Consider the following 23,202-nt stretch of genomic DNA (forward strand, 5'->3'; position numbering starts at 1 on the left):
AGTATGAATTTGTACATTGGTATAAATTTGTGTGAATTTAGTATGCATGAATTTATTTTGTGAACTGTGTTTGTATGAATTTGAAGATTTAGTAATTTAATATGTATGAATTTAGTTACAAACTTAATTTATGACAGTTGACTTTATAATATATTATCTAAAACATTTGGGCTTTTGGCCCACGAGCTTTCACGAGCTGGCTCGGCTCGCTCGTTGTCAAAACAAGCGAGCCATGAGCCACTATTTCAGCTCAGATCCAAATGTTGGCTCGCTCATGACTCGCTCGTTGCTAAAACGAGTGAGCCATGAACTTGGTCTAGCTCGGACCGAGCCGGCTCGTTGCCAGCCCTAGATTAGATTAGAGTGATATATTGAGTGTTTCTCTTGAATTTCTAGACAATTGAGACCTTGTTCTCATCTTTTTGAGTTGACCGTTTGACTTTTCACTTAGTGTGTAAGAGCTCAATGATTCACAAGTGGTAATCCTTTCATATTGGGTAATAGAAAGGCGCACCCACATGTGATAATAGAAAGTGCTAAATTTCATTGGGGGGATTAGATGGGGATTTTTTTTTTATTTAGAATTACGTTTATTTAATTCATTCAAACAAGCCTTGTAAGGCCGGATTTTCTGTAACTAGCCTCCACCGATCCCTAGGATCGGTGGAGCAAACAAAATCAAGACTACACCGGTCCCTAGGACCGGTGGAGGCCACTTTTCCTCAGCGCAGTTACTCGGCCACAGAAGATCCCAGCAAGCTCTACACCGATCCTAGGGATCGGTGGAGCTTTGTTCTCAAAATCAGCCCCGCAGCTCACCCATTTCTCCTTCTTCTCCCCCGTCCGAGGCTTCTTCTCCAAACGGTAAGTTTTTCTAAATTTTTTTTTTTTATTCTTTCAATATACTCAACCATTTCTCCATCCAATTGTTTCAAAATGTTCAGATCGTCGAAGAGAATTAGAAACTCTTCAGATCTACGATTTTGATAAGATAAAAGTTTCTGTTTTTTATTTTTTTATTTTAGCCGAATTAAAATAAATAACTAATTTAATTTAGTTTGTTTAGTATTTTTAGATTGTTTTTGTGAAATGTAGTGTGAAATTAGTATTTGGTGTAATTTAGTGTTAATTTGGAGTATATTTAGTGTAATTTAAGCTAATGTAGTATTAATTTAGCATTTATTTGATTTTAATTTAGTGTAATGTAGTGCTAATGTAGTGTTAATTTATAGTTCATTTGATGTTAATTTAGTGTAATTTAGTATTTATGTAGAATAAATTTGTGTAATAAAGTATTCATGTAGTATAATGTAACTTTTTAGTAATATGTATTATAATTTGTATAAATTTATAAATGTGTAAAATTAGTAATATTCATGAAGTTTAAAATTAGATAAAATTGTAATGTATAAAATTAGTAATATTCATGAAGTTTATTATTAAAATCAAAATTAGATGATATGTTGTTTACATAATTTTTGATTATTGTAGCCATATGCTTGAAAAAAATGTTTGTTTATATAATTATGTGTGATGACTCTCATTAGTTGCAAAAATATTGTTTATCAAATTTTCTAACAGAGTCAATGGATAATGTGAATTATCCGGAGCTGTTGAAATTAGCACCACAGAACCACAGAGCATGGAAAGTTCGTGATATGGTAATTTTGATTATAGCTATTAATTATTTGTTGCAAATAAATATTATATGAAGTATTTGAAGGGTTTATAATGTTTTAGAGGTTTTTGGCAGCCTTCCTCTTCATTGAACCAGATAAATTCACATAAGACTCGTATTACTTACAACAGTCGGATGGAAGATGCTCTGAAGAGATTAGGGTTGTATCAAATTGCTCGCCTTAATGATTGCAAGATTGATCCGCATTTGATTAGTGCTCTGGTTGAGAGGTGGAGGCCGGAGACCAATACATTTCATCTACCTGTCGGTGAGATGACAGTGACGTTGGAAGATGTTGCATGTCTGTGGGGCTTACCGATTAAGGGTAATTAAATAATTAAAGTTGTTTATCGGTTAATTTAAATAACTAATTTTTTAAGGTGAATTGTTGATTGTATAATTCTTTTAATTTGCAGGTGACCCGATTACTGGCACCAGCGATACTGATTGGAACCCATACTTAGAGTATGATCTAGGGGCTGATCCGGCTCTTTTTTACGATAACCTCATTGAGACAATGCCATATAAATATAGGATTTATAATCCTAACACATCGAAAGAACGATTGTCCGTCTCTGCTTATTCGATTAGACTGAAATGGGTGCGGGCCAAATTTAGTGAACCCTTACAAGAGTGGGACAGTAATGAGAGACTTGCACAGTACACTCGAGGTTTTTGTATGGATTTATTCGGGTCAGTGATGTTTCCGGATTCTAGTACGGATGGAGTCCCTGCGATGTACTTGCAATTCATTAATGATCTAGAGACTCCACAAGAATACAATTGGGGAGGTGCCGTACTCGCACATCTCTATCGAGAGTTGTCACGTGCTTGCCTTGCAGGAGTAGACACGATAGCGGGTCCGATGTTGTTGTTACAGATTTGGTCATGGACTCGATTTACTATTGGTCGGCCTAATCCCCGGGAAGAGCTACCTCCCTTCGGTGGTGCAGATGAGGATACGAGAAATGCTTTCGGTGTGAAGTGGACCACTCGACATTTGTGGAAACACAACCCTCACTTAGGTATAAAGATTTATAATTCGAGATGAATTCGATAGATTTATAATTGTTTTTTAAAATTTATATTTTTTTGACAGGTGGTACAGCCACATATAGAGATAGCTTCGACAGACTAACTGTCCGACAACATTGGTACGCAACCAATTCATAAACCAACCCCAATTTTCTATAGACTCTTTTTCACAAATTGCAAATGCAAGTGGCAAGAGTTGTTGCTCTGCATCGTAAGCACAAGCCATAAAAAGTTTACCCTTATACCTTCCGGATAAGAACCCGGCATCAACACTGATAACGGGTCGAAGATGAGGCCATGCCTCAATGCATGGCCCAAATGCCCATGCAACCCGGTTGAAAATATTGATATTAAACTTGGTTGATGGTTCACTTTCTAGTAGGTACTGTGTACCTGGATTAGACGCTTTGATGGCAGCCAAAAACGATGGCAGCACCTCGTAAGACTTCTCCCAACTCCCAAACAAGTCCGCAATTGCAAGTTCTCTACCTCTCCACAACTTATTATACGAGGGCACTACTGTCCCAAATTTAACTTTAACCAGATGCTTGACCATTTTAATGCTTAACTCCAGATCATCTTTCAAAGCCGGTTTAATAATATCAGCAATTACTCTAGAAGTCATTTGATGACTATCCAACCTTTCAGCACTGCCAAAACATGTGTGGATAAACGGGATGGTGGAAATTGTCCATGCACCTGTTGGTACTACAATTGCATACAATTTCCATTGGCATTTTGAAGATTTACATTTAACTCTATACTTGGTTTTGCTGCTGTTTAGCACGTCTAACTCTGTGTTTTTGTTCAGGTGAAATTTAGCAAGTTCTGATTTTAGTTTGGCTTTGGATTCAAACATTTGACATTCAGCAAATTTTTCATCTAACCTGGGGGGGTTCGCAAAAAATGCACGATCCGCGTATGGCATTGGCAAATCATCGTGGAATGAGGAACATGGATGCTTAGGTCCTCGATTGAGAAATGGGATCGAGTTGTGCCAATCCTTCAATATTTCTCGGTTGTTCATTTCAGCCTCCGCTTCGTCCATATCTGCGTTCCATGCTTCATCCGAATCATCATCATCAAAAGAACTTCTATCAGATTCTGTGTCTTGATCTGATTGCTCACAAAGGTCGTCACCGGCCTGAACCGGATGTGTGTAGGTGGGTACAGGTACACTGCCCGAATTAGGATCAAAGCCGGTCTGAACCGACGATGTGTTACTACCTCCGGGAAAACTATCTGGACACGGATCATAATTGGTTTGGTTTCTAGCCTGGTGCGCCTCAGCTACCAATTCTATAACCTTAAATCCAGCCACTTGAGTTGCAGTTTGTTTAATAACATCCCAAGTTTCCTCATTTGCTATCCGAAATAGTGAGAAATGGTACGATCCGGGCGGTGCTGTGTTCATACATACCCTGATTGTCAATTTGACTCGACTCGGAAGCAATTCAAGTCCAACGTATATTTGTCGTTTTATAATAGCAAAACTGGTAGAATCAGATACAGTAAAGGTAAATGCAGCCCCTATGTCATAACCAACACCTGTTGAAGTGCTTTGGAGGTTACCACCATAATACACATTGATCAATAGCAGTGACATTTTGCTGAACAAAAATTAAACACTAAATTAATAAACATATGAGAGTAAAAAAAAAATACTAAATAAACATATGAGTAAAAAAAACACACTAAATATATAAACATATAAAAAAAACACTACATAATATATGAGTACAGAAAAACAATAAATATAAACATATGAGTAAAAAATAAACTAAATATAAATATATGAGTAAAAAAAACTCAAAATATAAACATATGAGTAAAAAAAAACTAAAATATAAACATATGAGTAAAAAATAAACACTAAATCAAACTCTAAATTAACTCCAAATATTTTTTAATTTTACAACACTAAATATAAACATATGAGTAAAAAAAACTCACAATAATAATCAGGAGACGATGCTGAATACAATGGTGGTGACGATCTATTCATATGGCAACTCCTCTATTCTATTGAAAAAAACGAAATAATGAAAAAAAAAATGAAAGAAGAATGGCGGCAGAGAAGTGAAGAAGGGAGAAGAGGGAAGAAGAGGGAAGAAGAGAGGTGCGGGCTGCACCTGAAATATCTGCGTTCTCCACCGATCCACAGGATCGGTGCAGAGATGGTTTTGAGGCTCCACCGGTCCTAGGGACCGGTGTAGGGTTGTTTTTTTGTGGCTTTTCGTGCAGCTGCCACAGCAGGGCGAAATGGGCCTCCACCGGTCCTAAGGACCGGTGTAGTTGTTATTTTTTTTGCTCCACCGATCCTAGGGATCGGTGGAGGCTAGTTACAGAAAATCCGGCCTTACAATGCTTGTTTGAATGAATTAAATAAACGTAATTCTAAATAAAAAAAAAATTCTTAGATGGGTATAGAGACTAGAGAGAGCGCCAAGTGGTTGACCAACAAAAATCTGGACTCAATATATTACAATATTTCAAAGGATTATACTATTTTCTTACATTAGTGTAGTACTCACCTTCCCTTGATAATGAAAAAATGTGATGATGAAAGACAAATTGGACCGTTCGCTTCAGATTCGGCAGTTCATATCAGTGTAAATCAGACGGGTATAGCACAGCCAAACAATTAATTGAGAATAATATACAATTGGTTGAAAAAAATCTATGACAATTTAGTCGTTGTCAATGACTAATTGACAGATTAATCAAACTAAATGGCTATTTTCTACAACGGAGAATTAGAACCAATGTTGCGCTCATAGTCACAAGATTCGCAAATTATACCCGAATAATTCGTTTTTGGGTGATGCCGAACTGAACGCTGAATTATTCGGTTGACCGAACTTTAACCGAATTAAACCCGAATAATTCGCGAATTTTACAAATTAATCACGAATTTTTCCTAAATTTTTCCCATAACATTTTTTTTGTTATTTTTTTTTGCTCTCATGCAAGACTGAGATTTCTGATTTGGATAATTCCGAATCATTTGCGAATTATACCCGAATTATTCCCGAATCACAAATTTTTAACCTCGCCGAACCGAACCCGAATAATTCATTTGTCACTATAGCTGCGTTTTTTTATCGATCCAATTCTTACTCCATATGATATAAAATAGCTCCAAAATATGATTCATGCATTAAAACATAAATTCGAACATTAGTAGTGAATCAAATAATAAATTAAACATAAGGTGAGAAAACAAGATAAAATCTAAGTCAAAATCTTACGTAATTTTGTTATAAATATGGCTTGATCACGCCTCCCAATCTAAACTATTAGTTGTCCTCAAGCAACATTGATGCGGGTAAGATATCAGATTTTATAAGAGCGTACGATCTGAAATGAACAGTTCCGATATACTTGGGACTATGGACCATCCGACGAGGAGATGGAAGTGCTGATAGCCTGATACATTATCCGTTCAGATAATGTTGCTCTTCACTTGATAGTTGATAGTTGATACTGATTCTGTTTAGAAAATTTTAAACTTAGTAGATTAGTATGCCTCTTTCAGGTCTCGTGTTATTCTGATTTTTTTTTTTTTAATTTTAATTTAAAAATGTGAAACTTAGTAGATTATAGATTACGTATATTATTTAGTAGAATTAGAGTTCTTAAGTTCACCGAACTGCTTTGTGAATTCAATTTTAAACCCTATCACATTGATTTCAAATGACGGACTTCAACGGTTGAAATTCATCTACTTCACGAGTGATGTGTCTATACACAATAAAATTGAACTTTCGAATTAATTTAGTATAAAAAAATTAGAAAGTTTATAAATTAATTTACATGCATTTATTTTTTGAACTTTTTTTTTACTAACTTGACTCTATACAAAATTAGTTTAAAATTTTAAAATTTGCATATATAGTTGCATCAATCATAATGCAAATGAATTTCAACGATTTGAATTCGTTGTTTGAAGTCAATACAATATATTTTAAAAATTGAGTTCACAAAGAGGTTTTGTGAACTTAAGAACACCCTAGTTTTACTCCTCTTATTTGTAATTATTAGTTGTTCAAAATAATATGGAATATTATTTGTTATTGTTAGTAGTTCGAAACAAAAATAAAAATAAAATATCAAGTAATGTGCTGAACTAATAAAGTATTATGAAATAACATCACCCATCAAAACAGAAAAAGAAAGATACATAAATTATTATTTATCTTTTAAGATTGCATATTAATTTGTTGACAATAATTTATTTTGATAAAAATTCAGGTAAAAAAAATCAACAAAAAAATGAATATGACATTTCAAACTTTGTAGTGACGTAATTATCAACTCCGATTTTAAATTATAACTACAAACTGAAAAGTGATCTACAAAAATTACATGGTGTGACCGTGTGACCCGAGATTTTTATTTTTACCCAAAAAATAAATAATTTTATTATAAATAACCACTTTTTTCGAAAAATTATATTTATGCCCAAACCGCATATATTCCTGGCAGGCCGAATTTTTAATTCGGACCGCATATATTCTAGGCGGTCCGAATCGAAATTTTTTATTTTTTATTTTTTCTTCTTCTTCCTTAAGCACTATAACTAAAATGCAAGTTCGCAATAGTTATGCCAATACACCAATTATTAAGATTAGGAACTTTAAACTTCGAAGTAGATAGGTAATTATAATAGGTTAGTTAAATAAAACACGTTTAATTTATCGTCTCACGAATAATTAGGGTGTTCTAGGATGAAACTTGGCAGTGTTGTTCTAGGATTTCGAGACTGTATGTCGGTAAATTTTCATGATTTTTGGAGATGTTTTGCTAAGGAAACCAGAGCTGCAAAGTTGGACCCTGGATGAAACATTCATCGGTTGGGGTTATTTTTACGAGCTTATATCTCATGTTCTGTTCAGAGATTCTGCATGAAACTTGGTAGTGCTGTTCTAGAATGTCGAGACTATATGTCGGTAAATTTTCACGATTTTTGGAGCTGTTCTGCTAAGAAAACCAGAGGTGCAAAGTTGGACCCCGGATGAAACATTCATCGGTTGGGGCTATTTTTGCGAGCTTATATCTCCCGTTCTGTTCGGATATTCTGCATGATCTACAAAAATTACATGGTGTGACCGTGTGACCTAGAAAGCCCCGTTCTCATAGCCGAAAAAGATCGTATTGTAGCCTCAAAAATTAAGCTGAAGATTTCGATCCTGGGCATTTTGCTTTCAAAAATATTACATGTCATTTTAAAATGACTAACAATGACAAATATTGGTACGTACTTTTTATAATTATAACGACAAATAATATGTAAATTTTTGAATTAAAATAAATAAAACATATCACAGTGATCCGCAGACTTTGTTTGCTATTAATCTATTATGTGAAGTGTTCCGAAATTTCTCCAGCTTACCGCTGCTTTTTAAATTTTATTATTTTAAAACTATGAAGTACTGAACCATTAGGATAATTTAGTTCAACTGTGATACGTACTAATACTGGCATAGTTTAGCCATTACCTAAAAAGCAATACCAGCGTACATAACCAGAGTTGCAAAACCAGCATGGGAGATGGAGGGAAGGGAAAGGGAGAGAAGAGGAGCCATCGCCAGACCGCACCTGACCAGGTTCCTTCACCTGTTCCAGAAGTGAAGAATCGGAGAGGGAGTGGAGGGAAGAAGATACTGTGTGGTGGGGAGGGGAGGGGAGGGGAGGGGAGGGGAGTGTTGAATTTTGGCGAAACCATTCACCCCCAAATCGAGATGTAGGAATTATTGTGGAGAGGGAAGCCTTGCCCTCGTCTCCTTCCTTCCCTCCCCGTTCCATTCCTCTACGCAGTCGCTTCTGGAGCACAGCCTAAAGGTCCACTATATTTTAATTATACCTCCACCACTTGTGAGAATATTAAAGGCCCATCCTCCCCATCAAGTACTATCTAACACCAACCAGTTAAACAACATCAAAAGATAAATAAAAATAAGCCCCTCTAAACTACACCATTAGTACCAACCTCACATAGGTGGCTGTGGCATATTGGGCCCGCCAGGAGGATATGGGTAAACAGGCATGAAAAATGGTCGGTTAGCAGACTGTTGCATGCCCTGCTGTGCCTTGCGCTGCTCACGGTACATTTCCAGAGAATCCTTAATCCAATCCAACAGCTCTTTTCCTTCCTGCTCCATGAAGAGCTCTCTATTCAACTCGTCACGCACAACAACTGACATATCTATGAAATCTGACCGGCTTAACTTGAACTGTGATCGAACCTTCACCAACTTTTTTGCTACTAACTTGAAGTTGTTGTTTGCCTCCTTGTAAATGCTTGGGGTCGCATCTGCTAAATCTTCAAGCCGCTTGTTCGGATGCTCAATTTGTTTTGGAGTTCCTTTCGTCCGATCTGTATTTCTCTCTCTGACACGAGGAAGGCGGCCTGACTCTGTACCAGCAGATAGAGGTGTGCCACCAGCTGAATTATTTGATTGCTCGGTGTATGCTTCAGGACTGTTTAAAGGAAGCAGTTGAGGATTAGCGGTTTCTTTTACAGTCCGAGTCGGGTGCCAACTCAGTTTGTGATGTTCAGTTTCTGGATTCTTGTTGCATAGCTTTGCTATTTGTTCATACCACCAAAATGGTTTGCCTCGGCATCTCTCGACCTTCTTGTTGGTCTGTATGAGCAAAGAAACACATATTTACATATGAGAATAAAATTTGAACTAATTAGCAGAAATCAGAACTCTTACTGCATCTCAATATTATTTAGCCCTTAATATACCAGAACATACTAGCATACCTGTTAAATATGTGTTGATCTCAAATTGATTTATTTCATTAGCTGTTCCTATTTTTGCCTTTTGCTTTTAAATCATCTACTTGCTTACTTCAGAACCCTTGTGAGCATGGTAAAACAACTTCAAAATGTACCGAAATGGACATTTTAACATAACGGAAGCAGTACCCAAAAGAATAACAAAGAAAAAAAGCTATGATACATATACACTGAACCTTAGTTATCTCATCCCAGCATGATTCATTGGGGGCAACAGGGAGGCCTTTTTCATTGTCCCAATACCACCCCCACGTCTCCACGCAAAATCTATAGTCACTGAAATCAGCTTTCAAAGTCTTGAGCCTCATCCTAAGCTCCCTGACACTGCGATGCGGCTGGGTTTTCTCATTTAAATCATTGCAAAGCTCCTTCCAGCAGTCTTCGGTATATTCAGTTATTCCCAACTCGTGTTTTTCTAGCAGCAAGTCAAGCAACACACTTGTCTGCTGATCTGTCCAGTTTGCATTTCGCACCCGTTTTTTCGTTTGCGTGATCCCGACTTCAGGCAACTCTTCTTCTGCATCTGTACCTAATTTGATTTTGCAATCAACATTGGAGAAAGTTTCATAAAAAAGAAATGTTTGATGAAGTAAAAATATAGCGTGAATGACAATCTAAGTACCAGAACATACCAAATACCACTATGGCTTGAAGGTGATATCTCGAAAGAAGCAAAAAATTGAACTAAAATAAATAAATCCCCAATATAACTACAAATTGTTCTGGAATATGAACATAAAAAACATAGTTAACCGGATACAGATCAGGACACCGTCAGACTGAAACATCTTTTTTTTTTTTTGAGGAAACCTGAAACATCTAAACAAAACCCAAATGGAGGCACCCAGAGAAAGGTTAACAAAATATAGAGTATGATAATGGAAGCTAGAAATAGTGGGTCCAACTGTGCAAGTGGCCATAACCCAGACTCAAATAGCAAAGGGAGGTATAGAGCAGAGGCGGAGCTAATATTTGGGAATGGGGGTCAATTGACCCCCATTTTTTTCAAAATTTTTGTAAATATACTCAATGTTCTATATAGTTTAGAGTAAATGCTACAGGTACCGTAAAATTGACCCCCATTTACTGCATGAAATTTTATATGATTGACCCTCATTCAGTTTGACTCTCATAGTTAGAAAGTCTGGCTCCGCCCAAGGTATAGAGAGCACAAATTTCTACTAAATAATCAAAAATTTATAATATAACCCCCTATTATCATTATCTCAAGAAAGATGTACAGAAGAGAAAGAAGATACTGTTGTTTTGAAGTTCCTCTTCTAATACCACAGGTACTAATTTATCTCTTGTTCTCTTCCCTGAGGAGGACGACACATCATCTGCTGAGTTTGCCCCAGCAGATTGCTCGGTTCCTGCTCCAGGTAGCAACACGTTATCTTCTTCCATGCCATCATTCGTGGACCCACTTGGCTCATTTTCTCCCGCAGGTACCTCTGCCCCACTTAACTCAGCAACTAGCTTATACCATGGAAATGCTTTTGTCCGGCACTTGCTCAACCTCTTGTTTGACTACAGAATCAGTTTTAGCCTCCATAAAATGGTTCACATTTAATATCTGATTGAATATACAATTATGTTCACATTGCACAGATTCAGATTCATCTACAAATGCTTCTTTTGCAAACATTTTATGCATCTTGTAGATAAACAGAAACAAATCCTCATCACTTGTAATCCCATTTGTCCAAAATCATGCAGCAGAAGTACCAAAACAGTAAACATTATATTAATAATTCAATAAGATACACCCAGCAAGGTAATCCCATTTTATGTATTTTTTTTCTTTCTTTCTTTTTTTTTTTTTGCATAGTGCACCCAGTACTTCACTGTATTTTTGCATATAGCACCCAAATTTTATAGTGTTTCAAAATTAGACCCGTTACTGTTGGGATACATTCAAATAACACCTAGATGTCAGAATGGTAATTAAGTTGGGATAAAATTTACCTTAACAATTTTAATATTAATTTAAAGAAATAAATGTGTTATGAGCTCAAATAAAATGAGGAGCCTAAATACTAAACACAAAACAAAAAACAGTTCCTCTTACACAAAAAAAAAAAAAAATTGGGTTTAATTGCAATATCTCGATAAATATAGTGCCAAATGAAAATAAGATATCTGCAAACGAACCAGACAAAAAGATGAAAATAAACATGTTGGCTAGTATTTACCTCAATTATTTCATCCCAGCATCTTTCGCTTGGGGCAATGGGAAGCTTTCTCTTACTGTCCCAGCCCCAGCCAGGCTTCTGAACAAACATTCTATAGTCATTGAACTCACCTCTTAACGTCTTAATCCTCATCTTCACCTGCTCGACTTTGCGTGATGGGCGGCTCTTTTTGTTAAGAGCCACAGTAATTTGGTGCCAGACTTCGCCGTCAAAATTTTCTTCTCCCAGCTCTTGTTGCTTTCTCTTCATCAACTTAAGAAGTAGTCTTGTCTGGCTTACAGTCCAATTGGCACTTCTCAATCGGCTTTTCTTTCGTTTCTTCGTCGTTTCAGGATCCATGGCTAATTTTGGTTTCAAACTGCACACGTAGTTCATTAAATGTGAAGGATGAGAAAATAAAAAACAACACGTCAAGCTAGATGTACATCTATACCAACCACATTTCCATATAGATACAATTATGCATGCATATTTGTAGGGGCGGATCCAGGATTTTCGCAGGAGGGAACAAAAAAATAGCAAATCGGGTACTAGATAACTTCCAATGCTCTGACTTTAATTCTAATTACCAATTAGAATTCAAGGAATTTATCCAAATTTAACCCAAATTACATATCAGAACCCAAGAAAGGGGCAAATAAAATTCCACAGAGGGGCAAAGTTGGTCCAGCCTATAAATCTCCATAAAAAATCATAATCCAAGCAGAAGCAGTTGCCCCTCTGGCCCTTACTGGATCCGCCCCTACATATCTTCTATGTTGTACCTTGTGCCACTAGTGAGCCTTTCTATTGAAGGTGAGTATACAAGTTCAAGAAGAGAAGTAAAATGGGTACAAGTACTCTCTGTATATGCCACTATTGGCTAAACTTAAAAGACACTAACTCTACCCTTAAGTTCTTATTCTTCCTGTATATTTTCCTTGGGTAAGGTAAGGATACTGTGTTTTTTACCGTACTGCCCAGTTCTAGTATCAGCATTTAGAATTGTTGTGTTTAAACACCAACTGTGGTGCCAGTTAGTTACCACTGTTTCAGCCTAGCTCGACCCCCTCATCTTTTTTTTCTTTAATTTTTTTTGTGGTTAGGTGCATTGCCGAGGAAACATTAAGGCTATAAACCAAAATATGAGTTAAAATTGTTTATTCCAGGTCTAGGTAAGCTTGGTTGATAAAATTGGAGCTTATTCGAAGGTGTACAAATCATAAAAAAAATATATAACACCGAAGACCAACCTTGCAAAACCCCTACAAAATGAAAAAAAGAAAAAAAAAATGACAAATCATCGCAAACGCCCCTGAATTTTCACCCGATTTTACAAAATCCTACTGAGTCATACTTCCCTCGATAGACCTCTAGTTCCGAATTCCTTGAAATTACCTTGATTTCCAAGAAAGAAAGGAGGCACAAGAGAAAGATGTCGCCAATCGTATATCGCAAGGTCGATGAGGGCGGCGCTGGGCAGATAATCGCCGGAAACTGAGATATAAGGATAGAATAAAGAATAAACGGGGATTGAATTATTCCATGCCACAGGCTGGAATAACTTTACTGGATTAGATGAAAGGAGTTATTTCGCTTTATGTCTAGACTATCGTTAAACTCTAGGGCCTAGGCTCAGCCCAAAGCTAAGTCCACAGCTTAATTCGAAGACTGCGTTTAGGCAAGAAAATAACTCCTCCTTCTTAATCTATGTTAAGTTGTTAACCCTACTATTGATATCTCACGTTCTCTAGCTGCTAGTACTATTTCTGTTTTGTATTTTTTTTAAATGATGAAGTTTTAAGTTGTCGACTTTTTATTCTCTTGTAATATATTCTTGTATCTTGTTACAATGCACGGAATTAGTAACTCTTTATACATATACGGTTTGAGGTACTTTTTTTTTTTTTTTTTTTTTTTTGTAGATATGAGTTTAACACTGGATTTGTTTTCTCAATAGTCAGTAATTAACTAGCTGTGACATCACGAGAATTTATATATTACAAAAGGCATTATTTTTTTTTTATTTGACTGAACACATTTATTTTGAGATAGTCATCTATTTCTTTTACAAACTGGATTCTCGGTATATAGATAATTGTGTTGAATTTAATATAAACATATATACAATTGTTTGTGTTATAATATTTGATTATATGATATAAAAAAAGGAGGATTATAATATCTCATGCTTTTCATATCTCGTCATATCTCATATTCTATATCTTCATATTTAAAGTTCAAATTGTCGATTTGAATCGCTCAACATGATATCCATATTAAAATATATTTAGAGATGAAATTTTATAATTTTTGAAAAAAAATAATATATTTTAAGATGGATATAAAATTGTTGTTTTTGGACCATTAAAAAACATTGATTTTCTACTCATTTTAAAAAATAGTAAAAAAAGTTTCAAAAATTATAAAATCCCGTCCTCAAGCATATTTTAATATGAATATCATTTTGAGTAGTTTGAATTTTTAAAATGAAGATATAAAATATAAGATATGATTAGAATAAATATTGGAACCCTCATATATAAAAATATATAATTGATGTTTTTTTTAAAAATAGTGATATTTACCACCGATTTCATTTGAAATAAAAAAACTATTGCATATCTGATCCAGTACCTAAAATTGGTACCAAATCAAATACAGCAAGTCTGTACAGCTGTTCAAAAACAAAAGTAGAAACAAATAAAAGAAAGACCAAAAAAAAAACATAACATGCCCATAACTAAGACAACATCATAAAAAAACACAAAAACAACATAACAGGTATAAAACTAAGTGCTACAGATCTAATAAGTCTTCATCCTCCTCGTCGTCAGACATTGGAGATGGGGGATTGCCATCCCCAAAACTCTACACTAAAAGGTCCAAAGCTTGAGTCGGTACTGGATTTATTTCCTCTTCCAATAGAAGGAGATTTGGAAGATCCTTAACATTAAAAGACATTATAAGATTTAATTTAAAGAAAGAATCATCACCTCTAGATTGACACTAAATTTTAGTTAAAGAAATGATCTTAGTACCTAGAACCCTAATAGAATAAGGGGTACTATCATTAAAACATAATCTATTTCATTCTAATAACATTTTTTTTTATTCTTTTGAATGACGATTAACTTTCACACCAAAAAGTTAATCGTCATTCAAAAGAATAAAAAAAATAGACTTCATAGAAATTCTTTGATATCACACTTGTGAAGGATTAAAAAATTTCGTTTTCTTGTCAATACATTGTTTTACCTACAAAATTATTATCGAGATACACTTCTTTACATTTATTATATTAGATAGTAACAAAATTTATCTACACAGCTTGTTTGCATTAATCGAACAATCGAACAAGTAAAGATTATTACAGAGCTTTCATTTATTTTAATAATTGATCTTCAATTCAAAATAATTTAATTTATCAAACATTCGATATAAAGCACGCAAATATAGAGAAAAACGCATTCTGTACATTAATTTCTAATATACATGAATATACATTTTAGCTAATTAGTATTAACTAATTGATTTAGGGGATTTTTTTTTTTTTTTCTTTTTACCAAACATATTGGGTAATATATATAGGAGGGATCCATTTACATCATATTTTAGTGACACCGGATTACACTCTACATTTTTAAAGTCTAAACAGTTGATCCAAATTGTTCAACATAATGGATATATTAAAATGTGTTTGCATATCAAATTTTATATTTTTTTTTGAAATTTTTTTACTATTTGTTAAGATGGGTACAAAAATTCAATAGTCTGAAAACAACGATTTTGTAAAATACTTAATAAATAGTAAAAAAATTCAAACAATGTAAAATTTGATCTGCAAGTACATTTTAATATATTCATCATGTTGAATTGGATCGATTGTTTGGATTTTAAAAACCTTGAAAATGTAGTGTAATTCGATGTCACCAAAAAAAGATGTAAGTGGATCCCTCCTCATATCAACTTGAACAGTTCAGATCAATGTTATATATATATATATATAAAGAGAGAGAGATAGAGATGAGCTACGATGAGCCATGGAGTAAAACGCGTTTGTACTCCACGCCATATTTCCATTTTGAAAATCCAAACCGTTAGATGTGATATCTATATTGAAATGTGCTTGGAGACTAAATTTTACATTTTTTGGAATTTTTTTACTATTTATTAAGCAATTTTGAAAATTGTTGTTTTGCTGTGAATAGTAAAAAATAGTAAAAGTTTATGGACCATCGGAGCAGCGATTTTCAAAATTGCTTAATAAATAGTAAAAAAATTACAAAAAATGTAAAATTTGGTCTCCAAGCACATTTCAATATGGAGATCATGTTGAGCGGTTCGGATCGGTCGTTTGGATTTTCAAAATAAAAATATAGTGTCATGGAGCACCAACTCATTTTACTCCATGGCTCACCGTAGCCCATCTCATATATATATAGGAGGGATCAAGTTACAACAATTTTTGAGTTACAACAAGTTACCACAACTATTTTCTACATTTTCGAAGTCCAAATCGTCGATCCAAACTGTTAGATGTGATCTCTACAATAAAATGTGCTTGGAGACCAAATTTTACATTTTTAGGATTTTTTTTTTACTATTTATTAAGATGGGTACAAAATTCAATGGTCTGAATTTGACTAGTTTTTGTACCCATCTTAATAAATAGCAAAAAATTTCTAAAAAATGTAAAATTTTGTCTCCAAGCACATTTTATTGTAGAGATCACTTCTAACGGTTTAGATCGACGATTTGGATTTTGAAAATGTAAAAAATAGTTGTGGTAACTTGTTGTAACTTGATCCCTCCTCATATATATATATATATATATATATATATATATATATATGGGCTACGGTGAGTTGCGAAGTAAAATACGTTTCTACTTCACGCCGTATTTTTATTTTGAAAGTCCAAACAACCGATCCAAACTATTAGATGTTTAATCCATATTGAAATGTGCTTGGAGACCAAATTTTATATTTTTTTGAAATTTTTTTACTATTTATTAAGCATTTTTTAAAATTGTTGTTTTGCTGTGAACAGTGAAAAACAGTAAAATTTTCTGGACCATCAGATCAGCGACTTTCAAAATTGCTTAATAAATAGTAAAAAAATTCCAAAAAATATAAAATTTGGTCTCCAAGCACATTTCAATATGAAGAACAAGATGAACGGTTCGGATCGACGTTTTGAACTTTAAAATCGCAAAATATGAGCGTGAAGTAAAATAGTCGCTTTACTTCGCAACTCACCGTAGCCCAGCTCTCTATATATATATATATATATATATATATGAGCTACGCTACTCCATGGAGTAAAACGCGTTGGTGCTCCATGGCATATATTTTTATTTTAAAAATCCAAACGACCGATCCGAACCGCTCAACATGATCTCCATATTGAAATGTGCTTGGAGACCAAATTTTACATTTTTTTGGAATTTTTTTACTATTTATTAAGCAATTTTGAAAATCACTGATCCGATGGTCATAAAATTTTACTGTTCACAGCAAAACAACAATTTTCAAAACTGCTTAATAAATAGTAAAAAAATGTAAAATTTGGTCTCCAAGCACATTTCAATATGGAGATCATATCTAACAGTTTGGATCGGTCGTTTGAACTTTCAAAATGAAAATACTGCGTGGAGGACAAACGCGTTTTACTCTATGGAGTAGCGTAACTCATATATATATATATAGAGAGAGAGAGAGAGAGATGGGCTATGGTGCATTGCAATGCATAGGCTGTGGTGTGCATTGCATCATATATCACCGATTCAAAGTCCAAATGACCGATCCAAGCCGTTCATCTTGTTCTCCATATTAATGTGCTTGGAAACCAAATTTTACATTTTTTGGAATTTTTTTACTATTTTTTTAGATTTATTGAAAATCTGGGTGAACAGTAAAAACAGTAAAAATTTCTGGACCACCAGATCAGCGATTTTCAAAGTGGCTTAATAAATAGTAAAAAAAATTCAAAAAATGTAAAATTTGGTCTCCAAGCACATATTAATATGGAGAACAAGATGAACGGTTTGGATCGGTCATTTGGACTTTGAATTGATGATTTATGGTCCAATGCACACCATAGCCTATGCATTGCAATGCACCATAGCCCATCTCTATCTCTCTCTATATATATAGAGAGAGAGAGAGTAAGTCTACCATAGATTGCAATGCATAGGCATTTTTTGTGCATTGGACTATAAATCACTGGATTCAAAGTCCAAATGACAGATCCAAACCATTCATCTTGTTCTCCATATTAATATGTGCTTGGAGACCAAATTTTACATTTTGTGGAAATTTTTTACTATTTATTAAGCCACTTTGAAAATTGTTGATCCAACGGTAATAGTAAAATCAAAAGGCACTGTTGGATCAACGATTTTCAAAGTGGCTTAATAAATAGTAAACAAATTCAAAAAAATGTAAAATCTGGTCTCCAAGCACATATTAATATGGAGAACAAGATGAACGGCTTGGATCGGTTATTTAGACTTTGAATTTGTGATTTATAGTCCAATGAACAAAGGTGCATATGCATTACAATGTATGATAGCCTTACTTTATATATATATTACCAAATATATTTAAAACAAATTTTAGATTTTATTCTTTTAATTTTAGTAAACAAATTTATAATATATAGCATTATTGAATTGATCGCTGCTCTTTCTGCTGTACATTGAAGTAAACCCATAGAAACAGAACTTCAGAAAAGCCACAAATAACCAAATATGAAAACATCAGGCAAGGAATAATCAGAACATGCTCAGAGACTAACAAAGCAGGCAATGAAATTAGCTTCCATCAGGGGTGAAAAAAAGAGAGTATCCCCTATATTTTCTTCAGAAGTTCCCAAGATATCTGTGTATTAACATTTTGGCAATCAGAAAAAGAAAAATTGTCATCCACTGAAGAAACTAAAGAGATATAAAAAATTTTAAAGGATATTATTTCTTACATTTTTTAACCTTCCCATATAAAATCAGATTAGGCCGTTCGTATTTGATGTGAGGGAATTGATGCGGAGCTCTTGATTATGCGGGTAAGAGATCAATATGATCTGAAATGAATAGTTCATGAGATTGGACCATCAGACAAGGAGCTGAACCTGATGGATGGAAGTGCTGATAGACTGATACATTATGCGTTCAGATAATGTTGCCTTTCAGTATGTCCTGAATTTTGTTTAGAAAGTATCATGCAATTTGCAACTTAGCAGACATAGTATGCCTCTCTCAGGTCTCGCGTTATTTGGAATTTTTTTCAATTTAAAAATTTAACTGCTGCTATTATGTTGTTATAATTGAAAAATTACCTACTAATATATATTTGTCATTGTTATCATTATCAGTTGCAAAACCAGCAGCATTTACACAGCTCAAATTATTACCTCAAAGGTCCACTATATTCTAATCATATCTCCACAATATACTGATCCTCCCCATGAAGTACTATCTAAGACTTGCAAAAAATAAAAAAGTACTATCTAAGACCAACCAGTAACACAACATCAAAAGATAAAATAAAACATATAAGCCCCTCTAAACTACACCATTAGTACCAACCTCACATAGGTGGCTGTGGTGTACCACCAGGGGGATATGGGTAAAAAGGCATGTCAAATGGTTGGTTAGCCGGCTATTGCATGCCCTAGGGTGCCTTGCGCTGCTTACGGTACATACGCAGAGAATCCTTTATCCAATCCAACAGCTCTTTTCCTTCCTGCTCCATGAAGAGCTCTCTATTCAAGTCATCACGCACAACAACCGACATATCTATGAACTCTAACCGGCTTAACTTGAACTGTGATCGAACCTTCACCAACTTTTTTGCTACTAAATTTAATTTTTTGGTAGCCTCCTTGTAAATGCTTGGGGCCGCATCTACTAAATCTTCAAGCTGCTTGTTTGAATGCTCAGTTTCTGTCCATTTTGCATTTTGCACACGGTTTTGTGTCTGCGTGATTCTGACCTCAGGCAACTATTCTTCTGCATCTGTACCGAATTTGATTTTGCAATCAACATTGGAGAAAGTTTCATAAAAAAAAATGATGTTTGATGAAGTAAAAAAAAGGCATGAATGACAATCTAAGTACCAGAACATACCAAATACCAATATACCTTGAAGGTGATATCTCGAAAGAAGCAAAAAATTGAACTAAAATAAGCAAATCCCCAATATAACTACAATTTGGTGTAGAATATGAACATAAAAAACATAGTTAACCGAATACCGATCAGGACACCGTCAGACAGAAACATCTAAACAAAACCCAAATGGAGGTACCTACAGAAAGGTTAACAAAAATATAGAGTACGATAATGGAACCTAGAAATAGTGGGTGCGACTGTGCAAAAAATCAGGACATAATAGCCTGATACATTATAATATAACCCCCTATTATCATTATCTCAAGAAAGATGCACAAAAGAGAAAGAAGATACTGTTGTTTTGAAGTTCCTCTTCTAATACGACAAGTGCTAATTCATCTCTTGTTCTCTTCCCTGAGGAGGACGACACATCATCTTCTGGGTTTGCCCCAGTAGATTGCTCGGTTCCTGCTCCAGGTTGGTTCTCTTCTTCCATGCCGTCATTTGTGGACCCACTTGGCTCATTTTCTCCTGAAGGGACCTCTGCCCTGCTTACCTCAGCAACTAACTTATACCATGGAAATGCTTTTGTCCGGCACTTGCTCAGCCTCTTGTTTGACTACAGAAGCAGTTTTAGCATACACAAAATGGTTCACATTTAATATCTGATTGAATATAAAATTGTGTTCACATTGCACTGATTCAGATTCATCTACAAATGCTTCTTTTTCAAACTATTTATGGATCTAGTAGATGGACAGAAACAAATCCTCATCACATGTAATCCCATTTGTCCAAAATCATGCAGCAGAAGCGCCATAACAGTAAACATTATATTAATAATTCAATAAGATACACCCAGCACAGTAATCCCATTATATGTATTTTTTCATTCATTTTTTTTGGCATAGTGCACCCAGTACTTCATTGTATTTGCATATAACAGCCAAATTTTATTGTGTTTCAAAAATAGGCCCCGTTAATGTTGGGTTACATTCAAATAACACCTAAAATTTCAAAATTGAAAATTAAGTTGGGATAAAATTACCTTAACAGTTCTAATATTAATTTAAAGACATAAACGTGTTATGAGTTCAAATAAAATGAGGAGCCTAAATAGTAAACACAAATCAAAAAAACTGTTCCTCTTACACAAAACAACCAATCTGGATTTACTTTGCAATATCTCCATAAATATAATGCCAAATGAAAATAAGATATATGCACACAAACCAGACAAAAAAATGAAAATAAACATTTGACTAGTATTTACCTCAATTATTTCATCCCAGCATCTTTCACTTGGGGCTGTGGGAAGCTTTCTCTTACTGTCCCATCCCCAGCCAGGCGTCTGAACAAGCATGCTATAGTCATTGAACTCACCTTTTAACGTCTTAATCCTCATCTTCACCTGCTCGACATCGAGTGATCGGCGGCTCTTTTTGTTAATAGCCACAGTAATTTCGTGCCAGACTTTGCTGTCAAAATTTTCTTCTCCCAGCTCTTTTTGCTTTTTCTTCATCAACTTAAGGAGGAGTCTTGTCTGGCTTTTGGTCCAATTTGCACATCTCAAACGCCTTTTCTTTTGTTTCTTCTTTTCAGGATCCATGGCTAATTTGGGTCTCAAACTGCACCCGTAGCTCATTAAACATGGAAGATGATAAAATAAAAAATTGCACACCTCAAGAAACATAAATACCACCTCCACAATATTTAGATATAATAAAAAGATATACATCTATACCAACCACATTTCCGTATAGATACAATTATGCATGCATATCTGTCAATTAGTATGTTGTACCTTGTGTCGCCAGTGAGCTTTTCTATTGAAGGTGAGTATACAAGTTCAAGAAGAGTAGTAAAAGGGGTACAATTTTGCATGCACATCTGTCAATTAGTATGTTGTACCTTGTGCCAAGAAGAGTAGTAAAAGGGGTACAATTATGCATGTATATCTGGCAATTAGTATGTTTTACCTTGTGCCACCAGTTAGCCTTTCTATTGAAGGTGAGTATACAAATTCAAGAAGAGTAGTGAAAGGGGTACAGGTACTCTTTGTATATGTCACTATTGGCTAAACTTAGATTAGACAGTAATTCTACCCTTAAGTTCTTGTTCTTGTTCTTGTATATTTTCCTTAGGTCAGGGAAGGATACTGTGTCTTTTTACCGTACTGCCCAGTTCTCGTATCAGAATTTAGAATTGTTGTGTTTAAACACCAACTGTGGTACCGGTTTCCACTGTTTCAGCCTAGCTTGACCACTCAAATTATTTTTCTTTAATTTTCTTTGTTTGTGGTTAGGTGCATTGCCGAGGATACTTTAAAGCTACATTTACTAAAAAAGACAAAATAAGAGTTAAAATTGGTTTAATCCAGGTCTGACTTAGCTTGGTGGATAAAAACAGGTCTGACTTAGCTTGGTTGATAAAATTGAAGCTTATTCGAAGGTGTAGAAATCATAAGAAAAATATATAAAACCGTAGACCAACCTTACAAACAAAACGCAAAAAGAAAAATAGAAAAAAAAAGGACAAATCATTGCAAAACGCCCCTGAATCTTCATTTAACTCAAATACCGTGTATTCACCCGATTTCACAAAATCTTGCTCAGTCAATTTTCCCTCGATAGACTTCTAGTTCCGAATTTCTTAAAAAAATTACCTCGATTTCCAAGAAAGAAAGGAGGCACAACAGAAGGATGTCGCCGATCGTATATCGCTAGGTCGATGAGGGTGGCGCTAGGTAGATAATCGCCGGAAACCGAGATATTAAGGATAGAATAAAAGAATAAACGGGGATTGATTGAATTAAACCAGGCCACAGGCTGAAATAACTTTACTGGATTAAATGAAATGAGTTATCCCTGTTAGACAGAGCAATTGTAATTAGTGAAATAGCAAAGTTAGTTAGAATACGGTTATTCTGTTATTTCTCTTACAGCTTGTATTATAAGCATTGTATCACACTGCTTATAACTACCAGGTCATTGTATCAAACTCTGATTAATTAATGAAATACCAATAATTAATTGAAGACAATTTCTTCTCTATCTCTTTAATCCTATTAATTCTGCTTTATCACTCTAGTCTACCGTTAAACTCTAGGTTCAGCCCAAAGCCAAGTCCACAGCTTAATTCGAAGACCACGTTCAGGTAAGAAAATAACTTGTTATTCTTAATCTAATCTATGTTAATCCTACTATTGATATTCATGTTCACCAGCTGCTAATGTTATTTCTGTTTTGTATTTTTGGAAAATAATGAAGTGTAAGTTTTAGATTTTTATTCTCTTATAATATATCATCGTTGCAATGTACGAACATGATACTAGTAACTCTTTATACATGTATTTGTTTGATGTAATTTTTTTAGATGTGAGACTAACACTGGA

The 23,202-nt window shown here is 34.6% G+C and overlaps 2 protein-coding genes across 2 annotated transcripts; both read right to left on the reverse strand.

The window, feature by feature from the left end:
• Positions 1 to 8,113: 8,113 nt before the first annotated feature.
• Positions 8,114 to 13,245, reverse strand: LOC144562890 (uncharacterized). The gene is made up of 5 exons (XM_078312227.1): positions 13,094 to 13,245; positions 11,717 to 12,057; positions 10,781 to 11,051; positions 9,698 to 10,050; positions 8,114 to 9,360 (listed from the first exon to the last, which is right to left on the reverse strand). Exons 2-5 carry the CDS (start codon positions 12,053 to 12,055, stop codon positions 8,707 to 8,709), a joined length of 1,617 nt encoding a protein of 538 aa, XP_078168353.1. The 5' UTR covers positions 12,056 to 12,057; positions 13,094 to 13,245; the 3' UTR covers positions 8,114 to 8,706.
• A 5,776-nt stretch (positions 13,246 to 19,021) lies between these two features.
• On the reverse strand, positions 19,022 to 22,653 carry LOC144562891 (uncharacterized). The gene is made up of 3 exons (XM_078312228.1): positions 21,082 to 22,653; positions 20,163 to 20,427; positions 19,022 to 19,712 (listed from the first exon to the last, which is right to left on the reverse strand). Exons 1-3 carry the CDS (start codon positions 21,544 to 21,546, stop codon positions 19,699 to 19,701), a joined length of 744 nt encoding a protein of 247 aa, XP_078168354.1. The 5' UTR covers positions 21,547 to 22,653; the 3' UTR covers positions 19,022 to 19,698.
• Positions 22,654 to 23,202: the final 549 nt, after the last annotated feature.

This window comes from Carex rostrata, chromosome 12, assembly GCF_964058835.1.
Source record: "Carex rostrata chromosome 12, lpCarRost1.2, whole genome shotgun sequence".
Classification (NCBI taxonomy): Eukaryota; Viridiplantae; Streptophyta; class Magnoliopsida; order Poales; family Cyperaceae; genus Carex; species Carex rostrata.

Excerpts from the sequence above, each read along its gene's own strand:
- LOC144562890 (XM_078312227.1), bottom strand. The coding sequence starts at position 12,055 with ATGGATCCTGAAACGACGAAGAAACGAAAGAAAAGCCGATTGAGAAGT. Across the intron at positions 10,051-10,780 it reads AGAGGAACTTCAAAACAACA|GTACAGATGCAGAAGAAGAG; the intron begins GTATCTTCTTTC and ends AAATCAAATTAG. Across the intron at positions 9,361-9,697 it reads GCTGGGATGAGATAACTAAG|ACCAACAAGAAGGTCGAGAG; the intron begins GTTCAGTGTATA and ends TTGCTCATACAG.
- LOC144562891 (XM_078312228.1), bottom strand. The coding sequence starts at position 21,546 with ATGTATATCTTTTTATTATATCTAAATATTGTGGAGGTGGTATTTATG. Across the intron at positions 20,428-21,081 it reads GCTGGGATGAAATAATTGAG|TCAAACAAGAGGCTGAGCAA; the intron begins GTAAATACTAGT and ends CTGCTTCTGTAG.